The sequence below is a fragment of the Topomyia yanbarensis genome, chromosome 2, assembly GCF_030247195.1.
Source record: "Topomyia yanbarensis strain Yona2022 chromosome 2, ASM3024719v1, whole genome shotgun sequence".
In the NCBI taxonomy this organism is placed as follows: domain Eukaryota; kingdom Metazoa; phylum Arthropoda; class Insecta; order Diptera; family Culicidae; genus Topomyia; species Topomyia yanbarensis.
This window is the reverse complement of record NC_080671.1, coordinates 262,650,160-262,668,103: the sequence shown is the minus strand read 5'-3', so window position 1 is coordinate 262,668,103 and position 17,944 is coordinate 262,650,160. Positions and strand designations below refer to the sequence as shown.

Genomic DNA, 17,944 nt, shown 5'->3' with positions numbered 1-17,944 from the left:
ATATTCATATTCATATTCATATTCATATTCATATTCATATTCATATTCATATTCATATTCATATTCATATTCATATTCATATTCATATTCATATTCATATTCATATTCATATTCATATTCATATTCATATTCATATCATATTCATATTCATATTCATATTCATATTCATATTCATATTCATATTCATATTCATATTCATATTCATATTCATATTCATATTCATATTCATATTCATATTCATATTCATATTCATATTCATATTCATATTCATATTCATATTCATATTCATATTCATATTCATATTCATATTCATATTCATATTCATATTCATATTCATATCATATTCATATTCATATTCATATTCATATTCATATTCATATTCATATTCATATTCATATTCATATTCATATTCATATTCATATTCATATTCATATTCATATTCATATTCATATTCATATTCATATTCATATTCATATTCATATTCATATTCATATTCATATTCATATTCATATTCATATTCATATTCATATTCATATTCATATTCATATTCATATTCATATCATATTCATATTCATATTCATATTCATATTCATATTCATATTCATATTCATATTCATATTCATATTCATATTCATATTCATATTCATATTCATATTCATATTCATATTCATATTCATATTCATATTCATATTCATATTCATATTCATATTCATATTCATATTCATATTCATATTCATATTCATATTCATATTCATATTCATATTCATATTCATATTCATATTCATATTCATATTCATATTCATATTCATATTCATATTCATATTCATATTCATATTCATATTCATATTCATATTCATATTCATATTCATATTCATATTCATATTCATATTCATATTCATATTCATATTCATATTCATATTCATATTCATATTCATATTCATATTCATATTCATATTCATATTCATATTCATATTCATATTCATATTCATATTCATATTCATATTCATATTCATATTCATATTCATATTCATATTCATATTCATATTCATATTCATATTCATATTCATATTCATATTCATATTCATATTCATATTCATATTCATATTCATATTCATATTCATATTCATATTCATATTCATATTCATATTCATATTCATATTCATATTCATATTCATATTCATATTCATATTCATATTCATATTCATATTCATATTCATATTCATATTCATATTCATATTCATATTCATATTCATATTCATATTCATATTCATATTCATATTCATATTCATATTCATATTCATATTCATATTCATATTCATATTCATATTCATATTCATATTCATATTCATATTCATATTCATATTCATATTCATATTCATATTCATATTCATATTCATATTCATATTCATATTCATATTCATATTCATATTCATATTCATATTCATATTCATATTCATATTCATATTCATATTCATATTCATATTCATATTCATATTCATATTCATATTCATATTCATATTCATATTCATATTCATATTCATATTCATATTCATATTCATATTCATATTCATATTCATATTCATATTCATATTCATATTCATATTCATATTCATATTCATATCATATTCATATTCATATTCATATTCATATTCATATTCATATTCATATTCATATTCATATTCATATTCATATTCATATTCATATTCATATTCATATTCATATTCATATTCATATTCATATTCATATTCATATTCATATTCATATTCATATTCATATTCATATTCATATTCATATTCATATTCATATTCATATTCATATTCATATTCATATTCATATTCATATCATATTCATATTCATATTCATATTCATATTCATATCATATTCATATTCATATTCATATTCATATTCATATTCATATTCATATTCATATTCATATTCATATTCATATTCATATTCATATTCATATTCATATTCATATTCATATTCATATTCATATTCATATTCATATTCATATTTCATATTCATATTCATATTCATATTCATATTCATATTCATATTCATATTCATATTCATATTCAATATTCATATTCATATTCATATTCATATTCATATTCATATTCATATTCATATTCATATTCATATTCATATTCATATTCATATTCATATTCATATTCATATTCATATTCATATTCATATTCATATTCATATTCATATTCATATTCATATTCATATTCATATTCATATTCATATTCATATTCATATTCATATTCAATTCATATTCATATTCATATTCATATTCATATTCATATTCATATTCATATTCATATTCATATTCATAATTCATATTCATATTCATATTCATATTCATATTCATATTCATATTCATATTCATATTCATATTCATATTCATATTCATATTCATATTCATATTCATATTCATATTCATATTCATATTCATATTCATAATTCATATTCATATTCATATTCATATTCATATTCATATTCATATTCATATTCATATTCATATTCATATTCATATTCATATTCATATTCATATTCATATTCATATTCATATTCATATTCATATTCATATTCATATTCATATTCATATTCATATTCATATTCATATCATCATATTCATTTCATATTCATATTCATATTCATATTCATATTCATATTCATATTCATATTCATATTCATATTCATATTCATATTCATATTCATATTCATATTCATATTCATATTCATATTCATATTCATATTCATATTCATATTCATATTCATATTCATATTCATATTCATATTCATATTCATATTCATATTCATATTCATATTCATATTCATATTCATATTCATATTCATATTCATATTCATATTCATATTCATATTCATATTCATATTCATATTCATATTCATATTCATATTCATATTCATATTCATATTCATATTCATATTCATATTCATATTCATATTCATATTCATATTCATATTCATATTCATATTCATATTCATATTCATATTCATATTCATATTCATATTCATATTCATATTCATATTCATATTCATATTCATATTCATATTCATATTCATATTCATATTCATATTCATATTCATATTCATATTCATATTCATATTCATATTCATATTCATATTCATATTCATATTCATATTCATATTCTTATTCATATTCATATTCATATTCATATTCATATTCATATTCATATTCATATTCATATTCATATTCATATTCATATTCATATTCATATTCATATTCATATTCATATTCATATTCATATTCATATTCATATTCATATTCATATTCATATTCATATTCATATTCATATTCATATTCATATTCATATTCATATTCATATTCATATTCATATTCATATTCATATTCATATTCATATTCATATTCATATTCATATTCATATTCATATTCATATTCATATTCATATTCATATTCATATTCATATTCATATTCATATTCATATTCATATTCATATTCATATTCATATTCATATTCATATTCATATTCATATTCATATTCATATTCATATTCATATTCATATTCATATTCATATTCATATTCATATTCATATTCATATTCATATTCATATTCATATTCATATTCATATTCATATTCATATTCATATTCATATTCATATTCTATCATTTCATATTCATATTCATATTCATATTCATATTCATATTCATATTCATATTCATATTCATATTCATATTCATATTCATATTCATATTCATATTCATATTCATATTCATATTCATATTCATATTCATATTCATATTCATATTCATATTCATATTCATATTCATATTCATATTCATATCATATTCATATTCATATTCATATTCATATTCATATTCATATTCATATTCATATTCATATTCATATTCATATTCATATTCATATTCATATTCATATTCATATTCATATTCATATTCATATTCATATTCATATTCATATTCATATTCATATTCATATTCATATTCATATTCATATTCATATTCATATTCATATTCATATTCATATTCATATTCATATTCATATTCATATTCATATTCATATTCATATTCATATTCATATTCATATTCATATTCATATTCATATTCATATTCATATTCATATTCATATTCATATTCATATTCATATTCATATTCATATTCATATTCATATTCATATTCATATTCATATTCATATTCATATTCATATTCATATTCATATTCATATTCATATTCATATTCATATTCATATTCATATTCATATTCATATTCATATTCATATTCATATTCATATTCATATTCATATTCATATTCATATTCATATTCATATTCATATTCATATTCATATTCATATTCATATTCATATTCATATTCATATTCATATTCATATTCATATTCATATTCATATTCATATTCATATTCATATTCATATTCATATTCATATTCATATTCATATTCATATTCATATTCATATTCATATTCATATTCATATTCATATTCATATTCATATTCATATTCATATTCATATTCATATTCATATTCATATTCATATTCATATTCATATTCATATTCATATTCATATTCATATTCATATTCATATTCATATTCATATTCATATTCATATTCATATTCATATTCATATTCATATTCATATTCATATTCATATTCATATTCATATTCATATTCATATTCATATTCATATTCATATTCATATTCATATTCATATTCATATTCATATTCATATTCATATTCATATTCATATTCATATTCATATTCATATTCATATTCATATTCATATTCATATTCATATTCATATTCATATTCATATTCATATTCATATTCATATTCATATTCATATTCATATTCATATTCATATTCATATTCATATTCATATTCATATTCATATTCATATTCATATTCATATTCATATTCATATTCATATTCATATTCATATTCATATTCATATTCATATTCATATTCATATTCATATTCATATTCATATTCATATTCATATTCATATTCATATTCATATTCATATTCATATTCATATTCATATTCATATTCATATTCATATTCATATTCATATTCATATTCATATTCATATTCATATTCATATTCATATTCATATTCATATTCATATTCATATTCATATTCATATTCATATTCATATTCATATTCATATTCATATTCATATTCATATTCATATTCATATTCATATTCATATTCATATTCATATTCATATTCATATTCATATTCATATTCATATCTATCATATTCATATTCATATTCATATTCATATTCATATTCATATTCATATTCATATTCATATTCATATTCATATTCATATTCATATTCATATTCAATTCATATCATATTCATATTTCATATCATATTCATATTCATATTCATATTCATATTCATATTCATATTCATATTCATATTCATATTTCATATTCATATTCATATTCATATATTCATATCATATTCATATTCATATTCATATTCATATCCATATTCATATTCATATTCATATTCATATTCATATTCATATTCATATTCATATTCATATTCATATTCATCATATTCATATTCATATTCATATTCATATTCATATTCATATTCATATTCATATTCATATTCATATTCATAATTCATATTCATATTCATATTCATATTCATATTCATATTCATATTCATATTCATATTCATATTCATATTCATATTCATATTCATATTCATTATTCATATTCATATTCATATTCATATTCATATTCATATTCATATTCATATTCATATTCATATTCATATTCATATTCATATTCATATTCATATTCATATTCATATTCATATTCATATCATATTCATATTCATATTCATATTCATATTCATATTCATATTCATATTCATATTCATATTCATATTCATATTCATATTCATATTCATATTCATATTCATATTCATATTCATATCATATTCATATTCATATTCATATTCATATTCATATTCATATTCATATTCATATTCATATTCATATTCATATTCATATTCATATTCATATTCATATTCATATTCATATCATATTCATATTCATATTCATATTCATATTCATATTCATATTCATATTCATATTCATATTCATATTCAATTCATATTCATATTCATATTCATATTCATATTCATATTCATATTCATATTCATATTCATATTCATATTCATATTCATATTCATATTCATATTCATATTCATATTCATATTCATATTCATATTCATATTCATATCATATTCATATTCATATTCATATTCATATTCATATTCATATTCATATTCATATTCATATTCATATTCATATTCATATTCATATTCATATTCATATTCATATTCATATTCATATTCATATTCATATTCATATTCATATTCATATTCATATTCATATTCATATTCATATTCATATTCATATTCATATTCATATTCATATTCATATTCATATTCATATTCATATTCATATTCATATTCATATTCATATTCATATTCATATTCATATTCATATTCATATTCATATTCATATTCATATTCATATTCATATTCATATTCATATTCATATTCATATTCATATTCATATTCATATTCATATTCATATTCATATTCATATTCATATTCATATTCATATTCATATTCATATTCATATTCATATTCATATTCATATTCATATTCATATTCATATTCATATTCATATTCATATTCATATTCATATTCATATTCATATTCATATTCATATTCATATTCATATTCATATTCATATTCATATTCATATTCATATTCATATTCATATTCATATTCATATTCATATTCATATTCATATTCATATTCATATTCATATTCATATTCATATTCATATTCATATTCATATTCATATTCATATTCATATTCATATTCATATTCATATTCATATTCATATTCATATTCATATTCATATTCATATTCATATTCATATTCATATTCATATTCATATTCATATTCATATTCATATTCATATTCATATTCATATTCATATTCATATTCATATTCATATTCATATTCATATTCATATTCATATTCATATTCATATTCATATTCATATTCATATTCATATTCATATTCATATTCATATTCATATTCATATTCATATTCATATTCATATTCATATTCATATTCATATTCATATTCATATTCATATTCATATTCATATTCATATTCATATTCATATTCATATTCATATTCATATTCATATTCATATTCATATTCATATTCATATTCATATTCATATTCATATTCATATTCATATTCATATTCATATTCATATTCATATTCATATTCATATTCATATTCATATTCATATTCATATTCATATTCATATTCATATTCATATTCATATTCATATTCATATTCATATTCATATTCATATTCATATTCATATTCATATTCATATTCATATTCATATTCATATTCATATTCATATTCATATTCATATTCATATTCATATTCATATTCATATTCATATTCATATTCATATTCATATTCATATTCATATTCATATTCATATTCATATTCATATTCATATTCATATTCATATTCATATTCATATTCATATTCATATTCATATTCATATTCATATTCATATTCATATTCATATTCATATTCATATTCATATTCATATTCATATTCATATTCATATTCATATTCATATTCATATTCATATTCATATTCATATTCATATTCATATTCATATTCATATTCATATTCATATTCATATTCATATTCATATTCATATTCATATTCATATTCATATTCATATTCATATTCATATTCATATTCATATTCATATTCATATTCATATTCATATTCATATTCATATTCATATTCATATTCATATTCATATTCATATTCATATTCATATTCATATTCATATTCATATTCATATTCATATTCATATTCATATTCATATTCATATTCATATTCATATTCATATTCATATTCATATTCATATTCATATTCATATTCATATTCATATTCATATTCATATTCATATTCATATTCATATTCATATTCATATTCATATTCATATTCATATTCATATTCATATTCATATTCATATTCATATTCATATTCATATTCATATTCATATTCATATTCATATTCATATTCATATTCATATTCATATTCATATTCATATTCATATTCATATTCATATTCATATTCATATTCATATTCATATTCATATTCATATTCATATTCATATTCATATTCATATTCATATTCATATTCATATTCATATTCATATTCATATTCATATTCATATTCATATTCATATTCATATTCATATTCATATTCATATTCATATTCATATTCATATTCATATTCATATTCATATTCATATTCATATTCATATTCATATTCATATTCATATTCATATTCATATTCATATTCATATTCATATTCATATTCATATTCATATTCATATTCATATTCATATTCATATTCATATTCATATTCATATTCATATTCATATTCATATTCATATTCATATTCATATTCATATTCATATTCATATTCATATTCATATTCATATTCATATTCATATTCATATTCATATTCATATTCATATTCATATTCATATTCATATTCATATTCATATTCATATTCATATTCATATTCATATTCATATTCATATTCATATTCATATTCATATTCATATTCATATTCATATTCATATTCATATTCATATTCATATTCATATTCATATTCATATTCATATTCATATTCATATTCATATTCATATTCATATTCATATTCATATTCATATTCATATTCATATTCATATTCATATTCATATTCATATTCATATTCATATTCATATTCATATTCATATTCATATTCATATTCATATTCATATTCATATTCATATTCATATTCATATTCATATTCATATTCATATTCATATTCATATTCATATTCATATTCATATTCATATTCATATTCATATTCATATTCATATTCATATTCATATTCATATTCATATTCATATTCATATTCATATTCATATTCATATTCATATTCATATTCATATTCATATTCATATTCATATTCATATTCATATTCATATTCATATTCATATTCATATTCATATTCATATTCATATTCATATTCATGTTCATATTCATATTCATATTCATATTCATATTCATATTCATATTCATATTCATATTCATATTCATATTCGTATTCATATTCATATTCATATTCATATTCATATTCATATTCATGTTCATATTCGTATTCATATTCATATTCATATTCATAGTCATATTCATATTCATATTCATTAATATATACGGAATCTAATCTTCGCTCTCCTGTTCTTCGCCTTCGATTTCTTCAGCAACATTTACCCTTTCAGTGCCACTCTTTTCCTTGTGCAACGATTCATCATTCTCTTGCTCCAAGACAACTGGCTCAGGTGTTGGTGGTTTTGGATTCACCCTAGGGGTTTCATTTTCAATTATAACATCATACATTCCTTTCTTTTTGTGTGCCACAGAGCGGAGCTCGATTTTCACTTGACGCGAGGCTTCTACTTTTTGAACATCATTTTTGGCAATCAAAGTGTATTTGCCACTATCTTTCAATTGAGGATTGTTGATAATGAGAGTAGCTGTAGTAATTCTTGTTTCCAGCTCATAGTAGTGTTGGTTAAAAATTTCGTACTTGTCTGTACTATGGAGGATGAATACACCATCACAGACCCAGACCAAGGAAGGGATTGGATTGCCTCTGACTCTAGTTTCCAAATAAAGGTCGTTAGTTTTCGAGTGATACGTTTCTGAGGAGAAAAGAGTTTATGTATAGAATATATTTATTAATATACAGCTTAGGCGCTGAAGGTGGAGTTTATTCCTAACAATTCGATCCAATGATAACATTAAACTTGGGATACTGTTTTGCCTTTCTTTTTAAAGCTGAACGCAATGTACTCAGTTTATGATACGTGAGGATACTTGCACGTAAAAAACGTGTGAAAAACCGCATTCAAAATTCAAATTCAAAAATCCTCGTAAAAAACCGCGCTAATTAAAAAAAACGCCTAAAAAACCTTCTTATCGATTTGGTTTCTTCTGCAAAGTTTTAGTACTGTTCAAACCACGAAACTTTGCTCAAAGAACCGTATTTTTTAGTTTAAAAATTTCGAAGATATGTTGTGTTTTCCATTGAACCCCGTTGCGAATTCCATTTTAACTTGGATGGCCATATTGGGCGAGTAAACAACCTGGACAGCCGAAAGGGTACTGCCTCCCCCGTTACCTCTCAATCGACTGTGCCTTCTTCCTATGTTATAGGCAATTAAAAGGTTCTGGACTCTGTAAGGCAGAGCTTTGGCAGTAAAAAAGTTATGGGGCTCTGGGAGGAAGAGCTCTGCCAGAAAGCCTTTCCTCGAAATTCACGCACACACGTACCGGCGACCGGCGAGAAGTTTTCAGTACTAAATACACGTCATTGACATAAAGCAGAAACATCAACGGTCCCACGTAACTTCCCTGCGTTATACCTGGCAATCTCCAGTGACAATCATAATCTCTCGATCTGAGAGCTAGGATCGAAACAGCTACAAAATCTATCTTTTTCGAAATTTCTCCATTTTATCTATTGTTATATGATAACTGGCGGATAGGTTGGTGTAAATAATATCACTTTGAGCGCAACATTTTATACTCCCTGTTATGTAGAATGCTAGACTCGGCAGGTTAGACTGCGTTCAGCGTCCAGCCATGTTAATCGTCTATTAGGTACTTTTTTATTTCATTTAATTGACACGGCTCAATGCATTAGCTTACTTGAGCAGCAAAGAGGTCCCCATTCGTCAATTGCAGGAGATGATGTTTTCGGTGTGCACCCAACGCCGACATTTTCAAAAGTGAAGCTACCTACAATCCGTTTACCGTCGTTCAGTGGTAAGATCTTCGAGTGGGTAACTTTTCGTGACACCTTTCCTCATTCACAACAATCCTCAGTTGACCGACATGGACCGTTTCACCTACTTGAGATCATCGTTATCAGGAGACGCAGGAGATTAGTTCTGTGGGCTTGTCAGCCGTAAACTACAACGTTGCGTGGGAAATGTTAGCGAATCGTTATGAAAACAAGAAGTTGATTGTGAAGGCTCATCTAGACGCACTTTTCGCTACAGAAGGGCTCAAGAGAGAGAGCTATGAAAAACTCAACAGTCTCATTAGCGAGTTTGAGAAAAACCTTCAGATCCTGGACAAGATTGGGCAAAACACCTCCGAGTGGAGCACCATTCTCGCATACATGTTGTGTTCTAAACTCGATTCCGCCACGCTGCGGCAGTGGGAAACTCATCACAATTCAAAGGATGTACCCACGTATACTGCTATGCTCGGCTTCTTGCGCAATTATTGTGATGTACTCCAGTCAGTGGCTCCTGCTAAATCCAACTTCGTCGATTATCGTTCTTCGAAACCAGCTGTCTGTCACACAGTGGTGAAAACGTCAAACAGATGCGCATTCTGCAGTGAATCGTGGCATCCTGCTTTCCAGTGTTCTGCATTTCAACGGATGAACGTTCCAGATCGTGTCGAGGCTGTCGCTAAACACAGACTGTGTCGAAACTGTCTGCGTCCAGGACATTACGCAAATTCCTGCGAAAGAGGGGTCTGCCGTCATTGTCAACAGAAGCACCATTCCATGCTGCATGGACTATCCAGATCCTCCGTTCCACACTCGCAGCCGAAACCTCCGACACAAGACGATCAATCGCGACCGCCAAAGGCTAAGCAACACAATTCGAACCAACACACACACCACCACTGCCAGCTCGCAGCGCACAAACAACACACCTCCAGCCACCAACACGCCCACCACAAGTCAAAATTATGTTGCACTCCCCATCACACCTACACACAACATACTTCTGTCTACCGCTCTCGTTACAATCAAAGATCGTTTTGGTAGAACGACGCTGGCACGAGCTCTGTTAGACTCGTGTTCCCAGCACTGTCTAATGACTGCCAGTTTTGCGAGCAAGCTACAGTTCCGTGAGACTCCTACGTATTTGTCGGTTCTAGGGATTGGATCAGCTCGATCGGTTTCCACCAAATTAGTTAGTGCAGAGGTCGGTCCTAGGTCTAGGATCATTTCGTCATTCACTGAAGAGATGCAGTTCCATGTGCTGCCAAAGCTGACTGTGTTACTTCCGACGACGAGTTGCAATCCGGCCGAGTGGGATCTTCCGGATTCGACGTTGATAGCCGATCCCAGTTTTCACGAGCCTGGTCCGGTCGATTTGATTATCGGAGCTGAATATTACATGGACTTGCTAAAAGATGAACGACAGAAGGCTACACCATCAGGACCGACTCTGCAGAATACGGTGTTTGGGTGGTTAGTCTCGGGTTAGCGAGCCATTTTCACTGGTTCACGTGTGCTCGACGGCGGAAATCGAAGAGCAGCTCACCAGATTCTGGGAATTGGAGACTTGTCGAACCACCAGCACCAACTCCGTCGAAGAAACCACCTGCGAACAGTTCTTCAAGAAGACTACAGTAAGAGACGAGAAAGGCAGATTTGTTGTGGCACTGCCAAAGAAGGAATACGTTATCAGCAAATTGGGGGATTCAAGGGCAACTGCTCTCAAACGGTTCATGGGACTCGAACGACGATTTGCAGCTAACCCAGACATGAAGACGCTCTATTTCCAGTTTATCCACGAATACCAAACTCTCGGCCACATGAAAGAGGTCATCGATGATACCGCCGCAGGGAAGATATTTTATTTATCGCACCACGCTGTTCTAAAGCCGGACAGTACCACCACGAAACTCCGTAGATGGCTCTTGTCGAACATCTACGGGCATTTCTTTGAACGACGGCTTGATGGTCGGTCCCGTTGTTCAGGAAGACCTCCTCAGTATCACGTTACGCCTCTGTTTCCACCGATTTGCAATAGTAGCCGACATCGCCAAGATGTACCAAATGGTTCGAGTTCAGGCAACGGATCAACCTTTGGGATCTTGTGGAGAGATTCTATCGAAGAGCCAATCCGTACTTTCGAATTGACGACCGTTACGTACGGTACCGCGTCTGCGCCTTATATGGCCACAAAATGCCTGCAAAGTTTAGCCGAGGAAGGAGAAGAAACGCATCCAGATGCTGCTAAGGTGCTCAAGCAGGACTTCTACGTGGACGATATGCTCTCAGGTGTAGACGACGTGAAGGATGGAAGGAAGTTGATCCAACAGCTGGTCGAGCTTTTACAGTCAGCAGGATTTTCACTTCGCAAGTGGAATTCCAACAGTAAGGAGCTCCTACAGAACGTGCCTGAGCAGTTGAGGGACGATCGGTCGATCCTAGAGTTAGATTCGTCTAGTTCAACCATCAAAACGCTAGGACTTGTGTGGGAACCCAGTACCGACAGCTTTCGATTCACTATTCCAACCTGGAACTCCGCGGCTCTAATCACCAAACGAATAGTGCTCTCAGACGTCTCCCGACTGTTTGACCCATTAGGCCTCGTGGGGCCTGTTATTATTCAAGTAAAAATATTCATCCAAGAGTTATGGAAACAAGAGTGTTTTTGGGATGAACCTCTCCTGTCAGAGCTACAGGAATACTGGCAAGAGTATCGGAGAAACCTTGCTGGTTTGGATAGCCTCTCTGTTCCTCGGTGGGTTGGAATATCTAGCAACATTGTAGCAGAGGAGCTACATGGGTTTTGTGACGCCGCTGAAGCAGCTTACGGAGCCTGTATTTATATTAGGACAGTTACAGCGACTGGATCTGTATCAGTGCGGCTGTTGACATCCAAATCGCGGGTTGCTCCACTTGAAAACCTGAAGAAGAAAAAGAAAAGGCAGTCCATACCTCGCTTGGAATTGTCGTCAGCACTGTTGCTCGCTCACTTATACGAAAAGGTCGTACAAAGTCTCCGCATCTCCGTTAGATCATTCTTTTGGACGGATTCGATGATCGTTAAGTGCTGGCTTTCGTCATCGCCATCAAGATGGAAGCAATTCGTCGCCAATCGAGTCTCCGAGATCCAGCACATCACGAAGGAAGGTACCTGGAATCACGTCGCAGGTGTAGAAAATCCAGCAGACTTAGTCTCGCGTGGGATGATCCCAGCACAGCTTCAGTACCAATATTTTTGGTTTGACGGACCTCGCTGGTTGCTATTGGAAGAAGCCTATCGCCCTCAGCCCCGCTAGATTAGAGAAGAAGACATTGCATCAGTTGACTTGGAGGAGAAAACCACCACGTTAGTCCTTCAGGCAAGCACTCCCAGTGAGATCTTCAAACTACGATCGTCACTGTCGGAGTTAGTTCGCATTACGGCTTATATTCGCCGTTTCCGGTTCAACGCACAAGCTGTCAACCGCAACTGTAGAAGGTATGGGCCGATCACATCGTCTGTGCTCGACGATGCACTGCGAGCATTGGTTCGGCTTGCGCAAGAAGAAAGCTTTCCACAAGAACTTGCTGATTTGTTCAAGCGAACCCACGTGCGGAACTCGTCTCGCATTGTGTCACTAAAGCCGATTCTCAATGAAGGCATGATATGTGTTGGCGGTCGGTTACGACATGCATCAGTTTCACCGAATCGCAAGCATCCGTACATTCTCGACCCACATCACCCGCTGACGAAAATCGTAGTTACTCACTACCATCGGAAACTATTTCATGCGGGACAGCAGCTGTTAATTTCGGCAATGCGAGAGCGATTCTGGCCAGTGTACACCAGGAACTTGGTGCGACAGGTAATCCACGAGTGCGTCGCTTGTTTTCGAGTTCGACCAAAGGTTCAGGACCAGATTATGGCTGATCTCCCGGCTGAAAGAGTCCCTGTTCGCAGTTTCAAAGAGTCGGAGTTGATTACTGCGGACCATTTTCAGTGGTCTATCCACATCGTCGTTGCCGGCCTGTAAAATGTTTCATCGCAGTCTACATTTGCCTTACTACCAAGGCGATACACTTAGAGATAGCCGCGGATCTTACGACGCAGGCCTTCCTAGCATCGTTGAAGCGCTTCTCGGCTCGACGTGGAAAACCCGAGCTGATAATGTGTGAAACCAAACTCGGCCAATCTACCCCAGCCCTGGGGTTGGTTGGTCGATTTTTCGCTCCGCCTTTGATTGATAATAACCTTTTTCCTGATGTGTGTTTATGAATGAAAAAATTCACATGTATATTTATGACACTGCAAACCGTATCAAAAAGTCTAACCAGAATGACTACAGAAATTCCGAAAGCAAAATTCGGCCAATCAGCTTCGGTCTCTTCTAATATTTGTTTTGTAAAAGATTTCGGTCGCAACGGCAATATGCACATTATGTACCTCCAAGAAGCTGTAAAATTCGTTTCGGGCGTTTTAGTAAACGAGCAGTCTAGTTTAATGGATCCATCCGCTGTAACTCGACATTCTCCTTTTCGACCAATCAGAAAAGGGCCCTTCATGTGCGGAACGTTGAAAGCTCAGTTGGAAAAACACTGAAGTCGGAGATCATCATACTATTATCGGTGGAGGAGATTGGGATTTTTTCTCTTTGGAAATTTACAATTTTTTCAGCTTCACATTCGGATAAAACATCGAATGAGTCGCTTAAATCAATTGAATTTGGGTCATTAGAAACAGGCTTAGAATTTTACCAACTAATGTCGGTTCTCGTGGTAATGAGGGACTGTCTGTGCCATGAGACATGTTGGTAGACTTGAGCGATTCGAAAAAAATCCTGCGTCCGACTCGTGCCAGCAGAAGACAAAAGGTTTTAAGGCTGTTTCTAATGAGCCTGACACCTCTAGTTTTCCGATCTGTACCAGATGTATGATGTGATGATGATGATGTGTGTGTGTTACTACCACATATTGTAGCAGGACCACCGCCCACAGCACTGAGCAGTCCTTTCACTATAATTTGATCAAACATAACCCACTGACCATAATCACAAGCCACTGTATGAAAGGCTAAAAAAGGAGCCGGGTGGTAGGAAAGCATTTTCGCGTACCAATACTACGTGAGCGTTTAAGAATCTCCTTCCAATGACATTCTCATATAAGTCAATCGCTATGCAAGCCGTTGTAATGAAAGGTAGCTCCAATAGGTGAGGAGAAGAGTCCGCCCGATCTCCACGAAATGTTAACAACAGGGAGCTGGCTGCTTCACTCTCCCTGTCCAAATCGCTTCAAAAGGGTACTCTGATTGTCCCTCTCCAGATCATTTAACCGATATTTGCATATATTGGAATATTAGATGTATAATTGTTATATAGTTTCATATAATATTAGCATGCTACCAATCCCGTCTCCAAATAGTCGTGCAGTTACTCTAAGATACAATACCTAATTAATTACATGATTAGTAAAATGCGTCTACGCGCTAGTATTCCTGGATGCTGATAATTCCCGCGGTTATTCATCGTATTTCCGCACTTGTTGTAATATCCGTTGATAACTGATGCTGTAAATTTATATAATCTTAACCCTCTAGTTCCCAACACCGCCTCTAGGCGGTCTCTATAAAAATCTAAATAAGACTACTAAAACATGATTGTATGTTGTCATCCGCACTAGCATTTCTTCCCAACGCTCACATCCTTCATACACACACATTATTTTAATATTCGTAGCTTTCTGTCAAAGGCATTTGAAGCTCAAAGTTGAAAATTCGAGGAAAACGTGGAAAAAAACTATTTTGTGTTTAGTGGTAATCTTCATTAAACAAATTTTAACTGTTTTTGGAAAATTCAGTAACTAAAAAAAATATTTTTGAGTAGCCTGTTACTAGCATTTCACTGTATATGTGAATTGGTTTAGTGGAAGTTTAGGTTTTTTGGTAAAATACTTTGCCCGCCTAGAGGCGGTGTTGGGCACCTGAGCGAAATTTTTTTCAGTCTTTAATGATTACTTATCGTACCGAAACTAGTATTATGTGCAATTTTACCTGAAAAAACTTATGTTTTAAAAACTTTGGGTGAATGTTGCAGTTAGAATATGGATATTCTTATCATTTAATAATATTTAGGGGAGTCTGGGGCTAGTTGGCGAAATCTTTTTTTCTTCTTTAGTATTAGACATAGGACAGACAGGCGCTGTCTCTAGTTCTGCACTTCAAGTACTGTTTAATCCATTCTCTAATGTGTTTATGTTGCATTAAATTCTGTTTCGTACACGTTGTAAGTGATATTGAGTTTTAGAGCGTATTTGAGTGAAGAGCCTACTTTAGTCGTATTAGGAAGGGTGCCTCACAATTTCATTAATTACTCGGAATACAATTGATGCAATGCGTATGAATTGGCATCAATATCTTTGCTTTCTTCTTATGAACCATTATGATATCAAAAATCGCCAGTTGAATCAATACGTTGAACAAAGATGGCTAACGCCGCTCTAACCAACGGTTTTAGATGGTTATGACGAAAATAGGCTCATTACCCTAGGTAACGTTTTTAAATTTCAGCATTTTTGTTATTTAGGGCGAGTTCAAAGCTATTCCACGAATGACTAGATTTTTCGATAGCGCGCGAAAAGAACTTTCCTTGGCTGTATATGTAATATACGTAACCTCAAGTAAAATTTGTTTTTTTTGTTTGTTTACTTCGGAATTTCTTAAAATTAAAAAAATTCGAAAATTTAGCTTTTGAATACAAATTGTGCGCCGAAATTAAAATTCAGGAGCATTGAGGCTGAAAAATATTAACAAGTATCATTGATTTACAGTTTTAATCAAAAAACATCTCGCTCGATCCATACTTTATCATCAAAAGTAGCCAGGGGGCATCATTGTGCGTATAGTCGTAAATTGGCGAGATTTTCGCGTCACATATTTAAAATTCTGTAATGCAGACAATAGTACGCTCTTTTATGCAACGCATTCACT

At 29.5% G+C, this 17,944-nt stretch overlaps 1 protein-coding gene across 1 annotated transcript in view; it reads right to left on the bottom strand.

Moving 5' to 3' along the window:
- Positions 1 to 9,329: 9,329 nt before the first annotated feature.
- The window catches only part of LOC131680302 (muscle M-line assembly protein unc-89-like), a 438,223-nt gene continuing 429,608 nt past the window's right edge, over positions 9,330 to 17,944 (bottom strand). Inside the window, exon 6 of the mRNA XM_058961024.1 lies at positions 9,330 to 9,880. Within this exon, the coding sequence (XP_058817007.1) occupies positions 9,399 to 9,880 (482 nt within the window). The 3' untranslated portion in view covers positions 9,330 to 9,398. The remainder of the gene's footprint in view (positions 9,881 to 17,944) is intronic.